The sequence below is a fragment of the Pan troglodytes genome, chromosome 1 (assembly GCF_028858775.2).
Source record: "Pan troglodytes isolate AG18354 chromosome 1, NHGRI_mPanTro3-v2.0_pri, whole genome shotgun sequence".
NCBI classification, from domain to species: Eukaryota; Metazoa; Chordata; class Mammalia; order Primates; family Hominidae; genus Pan; species Pan troglodytes.
This window is the reverse complement of record NC_072398.2, coordinates 190,786,946-190,800,119: the sequence shown is the minus strand read 5'-3', so window position 1 is coordinate 190,800,119 and position 13,174 is coordinate 190,786,946. Positions and strand designations below refer to the sequence as shown.

The following is a 13,174-nucleotide window of genomic DNA, read 5'->3' as shown; positions in this document are numbered from 1 at the left end:
CATGTGTGTCTCATTCTGGATTCTATTCTGTTTCATTGATCTGTTTGTCTACTCTGATGCCAATACCACACTCTTATGTTGCATTTTCAAACAAAATATAATATACTATAAAAGCTATATAGCACATAGAGACAGGAAATAGAATAGTGGTTGCCAAGGGCTAGAAGGAGGGGAGAATGGAGAGTTGTTTTTTAATGAGTTCGGAGTTTCAGCTTTGTAAGATGACAGGAGTTCAGTGGGTAGACGTTCGAGTGGCAGCACAACAATGTAACAATGTGAATACTTAATACCACAGAAATATATACTTAAAAATTGTTCAGATGGTAAATTTTATATGTATTTTACCACCATTTTGAAAAAATAGTTTGAACCCAAAGCTGTCTTTGGTGTTTTTTTTTTTTTTTTTTTTTTTTTTTTTTTTTTTTTTTTTTTGGAGAGATGGGATCTTGCTATGGTCTTTTTTGTTTTGTGTTTTTTTTTTTCCCAGAGATGAAGGCTTGATATAGTTAGTCCAGGCTGGTCTCAAACTCCTGAGCTCAAGCAGTCCTCCCACCTTGGCCTCCCAAAGTGCTGGGATTACAGGCATGAGCCACTGGTATCCAGCCTTATCACCATTTTTTATTTTTATTTTTTGAGATGGAGCCTCGCCGTGTCACCCAGGCTGGAGAGATTGGTGCGATCTCAGCTCACTGCAGCCTCCACATCCCGGGTTCAAGTGTTTCTCCTGCCTCAGCTTCCCCAGTAGTTGGGACTACAGGCCTGTGCCACCATGCCCGGCTAATTTTTGTATTTTTAATAGAGACAGCGTTTCGCCGTGTTGGCCAGGCTGGAACTTCTGGTCTCAGGTGATCCACCTGCCCTGGCCTCCCAAAATGCTGGGATTACAGGCATGAGCCACCACACCCAGCCTTTACCACCTCATATTTAAAAAAGCTATTTTGTAGGATGCTGGTACAAAATGGGTAGTCAATTTCAGTTGACTGATTTCAGAAAATGAGACCCAGAGAGGTTATCTGGTAATTGATGGGGCAGAGATTTGAAACTGTAGCCAGAATGCCTGTTATTTCCCTCTGTTGTTACACAACTACCTCAGAATTGTAATACTTTTACCCAGCATGATAAAGTTTGAACTTTACAATCTCCAGATTTAAGAAGTATTGTAAGTCAGTCCTTTTAGTAATAATGGCTCGCTAATGCAGAAATGGAGGATGGTTTGAATTTATCCTCCCTGCCCCCAGCCCCCGTCGTCTTCCTTTTGCATGATCATCCACTTCAGTTTCTTGAAAATTTCTAATCCAAAATCTCTAGACTTAAAGTTAACTCTTTTTTTTTTTGGTACTTTTATTGTGGTAAAGTATACATAGCATAGAATTTGCCATCTTAACCATTTTTGAGAGTACAACTTAGTGGCTTTAAGTACATTCACATTGTTGTGCAACCATTACCTCCATCCATCCATCCATCTCCAGAACTTTGTCATCTTCCCAAAGTGAAACTATGTACCCATTAAATACTAACTCCCCATTCCCTTTTTTCTTCACCTTCTGGCAACCATCATTCTACTATCTGTCTCTATGAATTTGACTACTCTTAGGTACCTCATATAAGTGAAATTGTACAGTATTTGTCTTGTTGTGACTGCCATATTTCACTTAATATAGTGTCCTCAAGATATATCATGTTGTATCATGTCAGAATTTTCTTCCCCTTTAAGACTGAATAATACTCCATTTTATGGATATATCACTTTTGTTCATCTGTTCATGAACACTTGGATTTCTTCCTCCTTTTGGCTATTGTAAATAATGCTGCTGTGAACACGCGTGTACAAATAACCTCTTCAAGATCTGCTGTCACTTCTTTGGGATGTGTACACTGAAATGAAATTGTTGGATCATATGGTATTTCTGTTTAATTTTTGGAGGAACCACCATACCATTTTCCAAACCACTGCAGCATTTTACATTTCTACCAGCAATGCACAGGGGTTCCTATTTCTCCACACCCTTGCTAACACTTTTTCTGTTCTTTACTTTACTTTTCTTTTTTTTGAGACAGGGTCTTGCTTTGTCACCCAGGCTGGAGTGCAGTCACATGATCTTGACTCATTGTAACCTCTGCCTCCTGGAATCAAGTGATTCTCCTGCCTCAGCCTCCTGAGTGGCTGGGATTATAGGCGCCCGCCACCACGCCTAGCTAATTTTTGTATTTTTTTCAGTAGAGACAGGGTTTCACCACGTTGGCCAGGCTGGTCTCGAACTCCTGACCACAAGTGATCAACCTGCCTTGGCTTCCCAACATGCTGAGATTACAGGTGTGAGCCACTTGGTCTGACCTCTTTTATTTTACATAATAGTCAATCCTAATGGGTGCGAAGTCGTATCTCATTGTGGTTTTCATTTGGATTTCCCTAATTAGTGATGTTTCATATCTTTTCATGTGCTTATTGGCCATTTGTATGTCTTCCTTGGAGAAATGTCTTTTCAAGTCTTCTGCCCAATTTTTAATTGGCTTGTTTGTTTTGTGTTGTTGAGTTTTAGGAGGACTTTATGTGTTTAGATATTAATCCATCAACAGATATAAGATTTGCTGTATTTTCTCCCATTTTATGGGTTTCCTTTTTACTCTCTTGATAGTGTCCTTTGATGCACAGAAGTTTTTAATTTTGATGAAGTCCAGTTTATATATTTTTGTGTTGCTTGTGCTTTTGGTATCATAGTCAAAAAATAGTTGCCAAATCCAATGTAATGAAGCTATTTATCTATGTTTTCTCCTGAAGTTTTATCATTTTAGTTCATATGTTTAGATCTTTGATCCATTTCAAGTTGGTTTATGTATATGGTGTAAGGTAAGGTCCAGCTTCAGTCTATTGTATGTGAATATTTGGTTTTCCTAACATTGTTGAATGAAAAGGCTGTCTTTGGCCAGCTGCAGTGGCTCATGCCTGTAATCCCAGCACTTTGGGAGGCCAAGGTGGATGGATTACTTGAGGTCAGGAGTTTGAGACCAGCCTGGCCAATATGGCGAAACCCCATCTCTACTAAAAATACAAAAATTAGCCAGGTGTGGTGGCTGATGCCTGTAGTCCCAGGTACTTGGGAGAACGAGACAGGAGAATCGCTTGAACCTGGGAGGTGGAGGTTGCATTGAGCCAAGATGGCACCACCGCACTCCAGCCTGGGCAGCAGAGCGAGACTCCATCTCAAAAAGAAAAGAAAAGAAAAGAAAATGCTGTCTTTTTCCCTTTGAATGGTCTTGGCACCCTAGGTGAAAATCATTTTCATTTGACCACATATACAAAGATTTATTTCTTGGCTTTCTGTTAGATACCATTGGTCTGTGTGTCTTTTATGGATAACTCTGTAGTAATTAGGTGTTTAGATTATTAAAGGAATATATGAAAAATTTTCTTGAACTGTAACAGTGATGAAAAGAATATAAATTGAATAAACAAAGTATTTCTTCTATTAAGCTGATCCTCACAAGTTATATTAAAATTATAATATCTAATAATTGTTACAGCTCCTCAGTCTGTCACCCTGTAACACCAATAATAGGAATGTACATTGGAACAAATTTTCCGGAGCAGAATTTGACACTGTGTAAAGCCTTAAAAATTATGCACCCAGCAATTCCATTTATAGGACATTATTATAAGAAAATTGTCATGGATACATGGGAAAAGTTAGATAAGGGGTGCTCATTTTAGTGTTAGAGGGGTGTTCATCTTAATATTTTATATATAATACTGCAAAGTTAGAAGACATTATGTCCATAAATAAATAATTGGGTAATAAATTGTATCCACACAAAGTTGTGCAGCCATAAAAACACTGACATTGAAGAAAACTTTACAATAAATGGAAAGACGTTATAGCATGATTCTATTAAAATGTTCGGTTTAGGCATTTAAAAAAACCCTCAAGCGGCCGGCATGGTGGCTTATGCCTGTAATTCCAGCACTTTGGGAGCCCGAGGTGAGCAGATCACGAGGTCAAGAGATCGAGACCATCCTGGCCAACATGGTGAAACCCCGTCTCTACTAAAAATACAAAAAATTAGCCAGGCATGGTGGCGGGCGCCTGTAATCCCAGCTACTTAGGAGGCTGAGGCAGGAGAGTCTCTTGAACCTGGGAGGGGGAGGTTGCAGTGAGCGCAGATTGCGCCACTGCACTCCAGCCTGGTGACAGAGGGAGACTCCATCTCTAAAAAAAAAGAAAAGAAAAGTAAAGGAAAACCCCTCAAGCTTAATGTATTGCCTGTTAATAGTGGTCTGTTTCTGGGTGGTGGTATTATGGGTTATTAAATTTTTATTTTTGCATATGTATGTAACAATGTTATGTTACTTTTATGACAAGACAGTAAAAGGCATTTTTGAAAATTGAAAATGAAATAAAACTAGAAAGCATAGTTAAATCCTGTGGCAGAATCGGTATCTAAAAATAATCTTAGTAGGCTGAGATTGATGGACTGAATCCAGTGAAATTTAATCAGGATGGATGAAAAAAGTATAGATAGATAGGTAGGTAGGTAGGTAGGTAGATAGATAGATAGATAGATAGTTAGAGTAATAAGTTAGTCATATCACTGGCTTTAAGAAAACCACCTATAACCAATATAGAAAATGAGGCAGGGGGCATAGTGGCAGCATATGTTAAAGACTTAGGGGGTTTAATTTACTCTAGCCACTTAACTTTCTGGTTGTAAGCAGCCAGCTGTTCTCTCCCCATTCATTTCATCTCACTCTCAGCTTAGTCTCTTGATGGGAAACCTCCATCAAGAGGTGCTTCCTCATACTGACATTTAAGTCTCTTCAGCATTTACTCTGATCTGTTCTAGCCATCTAGTTGTCTATTCATCTTTTCTGACTTTTTTCAAGTTCTTTCTTTGGAGTCCTCCTGTTCCCCTCACTTTTGCTCGTACTTCAGAGATCCATCTCAAGTGCTGCCCTCTCCTGGAAGTCTACCTCTTGTAGTGCAGTCACATTTTACTGAAATGTATAATTCTGGGAATTTCACATGCTGAGAAATTTAAATCAAAGTTTCTTGCTTTATGTGCAAAATTTGAAATAATCCAAACCCCTCTCTATTAGAAAACACGTAACTTCCTATTGCCATAGAACATACAGCTTTAAAAAGAAACACTAGCTATCTTTTGTCAGTTTTTTGTGACCCACCAGCATTCTGAAGTACAGGATATCTGTCAGTGCCATTGCTTGAAAACATTCCCCAGAAGCATTCACTTTAGAATGGAAGTTAGATGTTGTAAACTCAGGAAGAAGGCCAAATGATGACCATGACACAACTTGCTACAAAATATTAAAGCTGATGCTGGGGGTGAGGGGGCAGAATTTAAAAGCACACTTAAAATAGTTGAATTGTGAAAAGGCATAAAGAAAGCGTGGTGATTAAGTGTGGGCTGAGGAGCCAGATGGCTCTAGTTCAAATCCTGAATCTAAAACCTATTGGATGACTTTGCCCAAATAATTCAATCTCTCATGTTTCCTCATTTAAAAAAAAAAAAAAATTCCCAAAAGACAACTTGACAGTGGCTCCTTATTTTTGAAATGGGCTGATAATAACTCCTAGCTCATGGAGTTGTGCATATTAAATAAGTTTAGTGGCCGTAAAGCTCTTAGGAAGTGCCTAACCCATACTGTGTGCTCAGTAAATATAATTATTTCATTAGGAAAGTTAATCCTGAACTATGTGAAATTTAAATTGGAATGTATTCTTTAAACATTAAATGTGACCATCCTGAAAGAAATTCTCCTTTCTTGATAGTTTCAAAGAATAGTCAGAATGCTGCCAAGCTCCTTGAAACCATGTAGTGAGAAATGTAGAGAGAATTAAGGGTGAGGGGAGATTTTTTTTGCTTTGAAAATGTAGTCATGCTTATTAAAGAAAATTTGAGAAGTTTAGAAAAGTATAAAGATGACAAAAATTGCTCATATTCCTGCTACCTCAGTGCTAACCATGTAAGCATTTTAGTTAATTTCTTCTAGTCATTTTCCCCTTGGACATTAATTTTTTCAGTGTACAGACATACGTGATTATAACACATATACAGAACTAGAGGTTATTTAGCCTAGAGAAGTGAACCAATGTAGCAGTCTAGATGAGGGATATTGGGGGCCTGGTTTAGGTGAATGGCTACAGAGATAAAGCATAGGGACAGGAGACAAAGATATTTCTGAGATAGAATCAACAAACTTTGGTGTGGTGGTTTCAAAGATAGTTTTTTAGCTCTGGCTCCTGAAAGGAGGCAGATGGAACATAGGAGGAAGAGCATATTTGCTGGGGAAGATGTTTGGTTTTGGACATGCTGAGTTTGAGATTTGAATAGGACATCCAGATGGAAATATGTAATAGGCAGTTGAGGTATATAGCAAGGACTTGAGAGAGTAATTTGAGGGTAATCTGCTTGGGATGTGAATGAGAGCACCGAATAGTCAAATATGGTGCGTAAGTGAGCTAATTTTTTACTTATATATCTGACCCCTTAGTATATATCATAGCCTTTCAAGGGCAGGAATAGAGTCTCCATCCTTACTTCCCAGCACAGTACAAAATAGTAGGTATTTGTGGAATGAGTTTACTGAAACAAAAGAGAGAGGTCATTAATTTGGTCACTGTAGAATGAACTTTAGGAGGTCATCTTTATCATTTATTGCCCCTTTTCTCTTCAGTTGTGATTTCAGTTCCTAAAGAAAAATAAGAGACCGTGGCTGGGTACAGTGGCTCACACCTGTAATCCCAGCACTTTGAGAGGCCAAGGTGGGAGGACCACTTGAGGCCCAGGAATTTGAGACCAGACTGGGCAGCAAAGAGACCCTGTCCCTACAAAAAAAAAGTGTTTTTTAATTGGCTGGGCATGGTGATGCACTTCTCCAGTCCTAGCTACTCAGGAGGCTGAGGTGGGTGGGAGAGAGGATCACTTGAGCCTAGGAGCTTGAGGTTACAGTGAGCTGTGATTGTACCACTGAACTCTAGCCGGGTTCAAGCAATTCTCCAGCCTCAGCCTCCCAAGTAGCTGGGACTAGAGGCATGCGCCACCACGCCCGGCTACTTTCTGTATTTTTAGTAGAGACAGGGTTTCACCATGTTGGCCAGGCTGGTCTGAACTCCTGACCTCAAGTGATACACACCTGCCTCGGCCTCCCAAAGTGCTGGGATTACAGGCGTGAGCCACCTTGCCTAGTCCAGTTTTTTAAATGCAAGATTAGGTTGAAAGGATTACAGCCATCCTGTTATTTGGATGGCTGTAATCCTTTCAACCTAATCTTGCATTTAAAAAAAAAAAAAGCCGGGTGCAGTGGCTCCCAGCACTTTGGGAGGCCGAGGCGGGCAGGTCATGAGGTCAGGAGCTCGAGACCATCCTGGCTAACATGGTGAAACCCCGTCTCTACTAAAAATACAAAAAAAAAAAAAAAAAAAAATTAGCTGGGCATGGTGGCGGGTGCCTGTAGTCCCAGCTACTTGGGAGACTGAGGCAGGAGAATGGCGTGAACCTGGGAGCTGGAGCTTGCATTGAGCCAAGATCGTGCCACTGCACTCCAGCCTGGGCTGACAGAGTGAGACTGTCTCAAAAAAAAAAAAAAAAGCAAAAAAAAAAAAAAAAACCCACAAAGGCTGGATGCGAGGTGGCTTTTGCCTGTAATCCCAGCACTTTGGGAGGCCAAGGCAGGCGGATCACTTGAGGTCAAGAGTTCGAGACCAGCCTGGCTAAAATGGTGAAACCCCATCTCTACTAAAAACAGGAAAATTAACTGAGCCTGGTGGCGCACAGTTGTAATCCCAGCTACTCAGGAGCCTGAGGTGGAAGGATCCACTTGAATCTGGGAGGTGAAGGTTGCAGTGAGCCAAGATTTCACCACCGCACCCCAACCTGGGTGACAGAGTGAGACTTGATAAAAAAACAAAAAGAAAGAAAGAAAATGCCTGGCTAGCCACAGTGGTTCATGCCTGTAGTCCCAGCTACTTGGGAGGCTGAAGTGGGAGGATCACCAGCAGTGATAGAATGAGACTCTATCTCAATTTAAAAAAAAAGGTGATAATGAAGAAGATTGATTATTCCAGCCATTCTTCACATACCCAGAGTATGCTTATAGTGGGTATAAGAGATCTCACTACTTAATTTGAACCAACACATGAGGGGGTAAAGATTTAGGAATATAAAAAGTATAAATTAGTATAGAGCAAACTGGAAGTTCCTCAAGAGTATTGAATCTTTGAAATTGTGTAACTTACAGAAGTCCTGGTGGAATGTCTGTCAGAAGCTGTTAGATTGGTGGCAAGAGCGTTCTAAGTGGACAGGTGGATTGTGGAAAGACTAACCCCATCTGTATGCACTCTGTCCTTCTCTTTGCATACTTTAGTTAGCAGTTGGTTAATTTGCATGTGTGGTTTCAGCCATCATGTTGTATTGACTCATTCTGAAAGCTCTGTGAGGAGAGGCCACATGTCTGCCCGCCCCCACCGCATCTAGCACTTTATGTGTGATAATCTATTGAAAAATATTTGTCAAATGAATAAAATGGTGAATGTATTCAGCAGACATTTAGTGAGACTTGAGAATGTCCTGTGGGGGTGGAAGTGGGTAGAGGAGTGGTAGGCCTATAAGGATTGATGAGACATAATGTCTGACTTTAAGGAACATAAATCTGGCACTAAATATAAATTTTTGAAACTCCTTAATTCTTAGATTAGCCAATGCAGACAGTAAGTAACTTACTGACCTAAACCAGAGTTTTTTTGTAACATAGATTTTAATAAATTTCTTTGTTTTTTGTTTTTTGTGTTTTTTTTTTTGAGACAGTCTCGCTGTGTCGCCAGGCTGGAGTGCAGTGGCGTAATCTTGGCTCACTGCAACCTCCGCCTCCCAGGTTCAAGCGATTTTCCTGCCTCAGCCTCCTGAGCAGCTGGGACTACAAGCGCGCGCCACCACGCCCATCTAATATTTGTATTTTTAGAGACGGGGTTTCACCCATGTTGGCCAGGATGGTCTCGATCTCTTGACTTTGTGATCCGTCCGCCTCGGCCTCCCAAAGTGCTGGGATTACAGGCGTGAGCCACAGCACCTGGCTGATTTTAATAAATTAGGTGAAATCTTAGTTATATAACAGACACCCATTCTGCATTCTTTCTCTACTAATTCAGCTGGGAAGCAGGATTGCTTAGGGGTCAGTTTTATAATGTTACTCAGTTTTTTTATTTTATTAAAATTAGGGATTTGATTAAGTGGTGACATGATGCTCTTCTGAAATTACAGAAGGGCATTTATCTAAAGTGACTGTGACCAAGTAGCAAGATACTTAATTGAGTAGGTCGGTATACTAAAAATAGCTCAACTGACTGTAATGATTCAGGTATGCAAAGATCAGATAATGCAATATATTAGTTAAGGGAACTTCTACTGTATATGGTATAATGGTCTATGGTATATTTCCTTGTAAGTTGTTTCTCTCTCTCTTTTTTTTTAAATGTTAAAGTAATCAAGATGATGCTAACAGTCAGTTACCAGAACTCATATGGGGACCATTTGTGTGGAAACTAAAGCTGCAGAAAATCCAGCAGAATCCTGCGTTACTATTGTAGTTATTTGTAGTTGTTTAGGCAGAAAAATCAAAGACAGGAAGTTAGGAATGTTTGAAGACATTATTCTAGGGTAATGAATTCAGATAAGATGTATTTCACTCATGTTAAAGCTATCCTCTGAAAATAAGACTTGCCTGTAGAAGTATCCCCAACCAAAAGCCTATTAGGAACTCCCTAGCCCAGTCAGACAGAATGTGTATTCCAGGGAGAAGGCTGTATCCTGCTTATGTTAGACTGTACTACATACTTCACGTCTTAACTAGATATACCAATTAAGAATAGGCAAAACCTAATCAGTTGTCAGAAGGAAGATATATATGAACAAGAGAGAAAACAACTCCATGGAACTCAGAAGGAGAGTCCCCAAACATGAATTTGGCAGTGATTTTTCAACACTGTCCAGGGAGAACATAAGCCAGCTTTCCACCATCATTTGGACAAATTTTTAGTGATAGGACACACATAATTTATCAGGCTTTATTGTGGTTTCATTTTCTTTTGGTTTAGATTCAATACTCACCAGATAACTTCTCAGATGCCACAGTATGAGGAATAGGGTACCCTGTGTGGTAAGAGGACTATTCCCCCCATTGTAACCAAATAAACTGGCATTTGGCCTATATGGTATTTTTCTTCATAAACTTTATAAAAAATAAATATATATTTTGTTGAGGATACAGGGCTAGTGAAAAATAAAAATATCAATATAACATTAACCTTTTACAAATTAGCTAGCATAAATTAACCCTTGGAAGCCTAATCAATTCCATGTGTCCAGAAAAAAAAAAAAAAGGATTTTATGGTGCTGTAGAACTGAGAGTCATACTCAGGAATAATTCATCTCTTGTTGTAGAAGGCAGGGATCATAGTCTTATTCTTATGTACCCAGTGCTTGGCACATGGTTGAAAACTCATTATTGAATTATAGAGATGGCAACTCCAGACCTATAGTGAGAACAACTAGACATTTTATGGCTCTACTCTTAGAATTATTCTGACATCAAAAGAGTAGTTCTGCCATTTCTTTAACTCAGCAGAAATCATTCATTAAGTGATGAAAATAGAATCTTCTAAACAAACCAGAGCCTTAAAAGGCAAATAAAAGGTATATGCATCTGTTAGAAAAAAAATGGGAGAGCTATGTGGTGTGTTTGAGGACAAAGACAATCTGTTTCATTATTTTTATTTGTAAATAATTTTTAATTTTATTTTGTAGACCTTATTGCAATATGCAAGCAACAAGAATGCATCAGAACATATTGTGTATCTTCTGGAGGTATATCGACTTGCCATCCAAAGCTTTGCCAGTGCACGTCCATACTTAACTACTGAATGTGAAGATGTCCTCTTAGTGCTTGGCAGATTAGTACTGTAAGTTTGAGAACTTAAATCACTCTTAAAATTGAGTACCATTGGTCGTATTGTTTGCCTGGTTTCTCTTTACAGTGGCATCACATTTATTCTTCAGAGCACCATTAGAGTCATACCATTGAATGAAATTTCCTTCCTACTCACGTTCCCAGGAGATATAGTCCAAGTGAAGCTCCAGCCAAGCAACATCATCTTTAACTTGCCTCTAGGGTCTCTTTTCCTATTCAGGCTTGGAATCTGAGAATGATATATTTCTATCCTTTAGGTATAGATTGATTTAAATGACAGAATACCTGGAAACTGGTAGTCCTTGAAGAACATCTTGGCAAAAACAACATGAAATTCTGCAATTTGATTATATTTGAACTAAGAATAATTTTATTAGCAAAAAATATCAGGGTACAGTATAAGATTACCATCCTAAGAAAGAGATCATGATTTAGCGCGGGCATGGTGGCGCACGCCTGTAATCCCAGCACTTTGGGAAGAGGCTGAGGCACGAGAATCGCTTGAACCTGGGAGGCGGAGGTTGCAGTGAGCCAAGATGGCGCCACTGCACTCCAGCCTGGGTGGTGGAGTGAGACTGTCTCAACAACAAAAAAAAGAACGTGATTTAGCTGTTGTTTTAATATTTAGCTGCATAGTAGCAGACAAAATTACACCTTTATTGTAATTTTCATCTGCAAATTGAAAAGATACAACAGCCAATCAGTTTTAGCTGGGCATCACCTTGTTCAACTTACAGATTGTTTAGTGAGATGACTTCTAGTCTAGATGGTTTATTTTATTTTTTTTCTAGCCTCACCTGTTTTCCTTCCTATTTTCCAGTGGCCCTTTATGGAAGACCAGCATTCCTGGTTTTATGATCATATTTTTCCTTCTACCAAGTCCTAGTTTCTGTTTTATCTATTGTAATCCCTAAGGGGTAAAGGATTATTCTGTAGGGTTTTAGAGAGATGTTGATTCATTGGTATTTTGAGTTGCTCATTATTCAAGTTGTAGTGCATTTCTTTTTTCAAAAAAATCTTCCTGTTATTTCTTTTCTGTGTCTTCTGGATAATAGTCAGAAAAAGGAAACTCTTTTGCTTGGTTTTTTTTACAGGTAAAGAAACGACTTTGCCAGTCTTCCTGCTTCCTCTGCAAGTGACAGAAACCTATAGATAACAGTTACATATATTTATCATTTATCATTTTATCAGCTGAATTGACAGTAGTATGAGCTCCCATTTTTGTCTACTGGAATTAGAATTGTCCTATATGGGTGCCTCTTCACACCCAAATAAACAAAATAAAACTGCTTGGAATGTGATTTCTAAAGAGCTTATTATATTCTTACCAAATGTACTAAAGCAACAATGTAAATACAAAGCCTTGTCTTTCTTTTTTTCCTCCTTTTTAAATTGAACAGTCAATATAACAACTCTGAAGCAAATTTTGAAGAGTAAAAACATTTAAAATAGCCTAAACAAATGTAAAATAGATTTTCAGTATTGCTGTCATACTCTACTTAATTATTACTATAACCACCTTTATATACTTACTCATTTTTATTGTAGGAGTTGTTTTGAATTACTGCTTTCAGTGTCTGAAAGTGAACTGCCATGTGAAGTCTGGCTACCATTCCTTCAGTCTCTACAGGTGAGCTGATTTTAACTCAGAAAAGTTTTCTGTATCCAAGACACCTAATTAATTACTCCCAGCAAACTAAAATTGGAAACTTAGAACAAAAACAAGTTTATTATATATTGATATTAGGTCATGAAATGATAAAAATGCCCTTCACATGAAGGGGATGTATTAAAAATGGGTTTTTTAAATTTGGTTTTGTTTGCCTCTACATAGTTAGAAATCAACAAAAAAGTTTCATTATTCAAACATAAAGTTTAGACAGCATAAAGCTATCAAAATCATACACGATTATAAAGTAACAGTATTTGGATCCTTCATAGCATACTTATTGGTAACCTTCAATATACAAAACACTATTTCATTACATCTAAGGTTCACCTTTTTCTTCCTAACACTTTAAGAATTGTACCTGGCTGGGTGTAGTAGCTCACGGCTGTAATCCCAACACTTTGTGAGGCCAAGGCAAGTGGATCACCTGAGGTCAGGAGTTCGAGACCAGCTTGGCCAACATGCCGAAACCCTGTCTCTACTAAAAATACAAATATTAGCCGGGCATGGTGGCGGACACCTGTAATCCC

At 38.8% G+C, this 13,174-nt stretch overlaps 1 protein-coding gene across 4 annotated transcripts in view; it reads left to right on the top strand.

The window, feature by feature from the left end:
• Positions 1-13,174, top strand: part of RLF (RLF zinc finger) — a 78,619-nt gene that overhangs the window by 15,838 nt on the left and 49,607 nt on the right. For 2 of the 4 annotated variants that reach the window (XM_524678.7, XM_063782187.1), the window contains exons 2-3: positions 10,813-10,967; positions 12,524-12,605. In XM_524678.7, coding sequence (XP_524678.1) covers positions 10,813-10,967; positions 12,524-12,605 — 237 coding nt within the window. The remainder of the gene's footprint in view (positions 1-10,812; positions 10,968-12,523; positions 12,606-13,174) is intronic. The other 2 variants (XM_054681739.2, XM_063782188.1) reach the window with 1 other exon arrangement.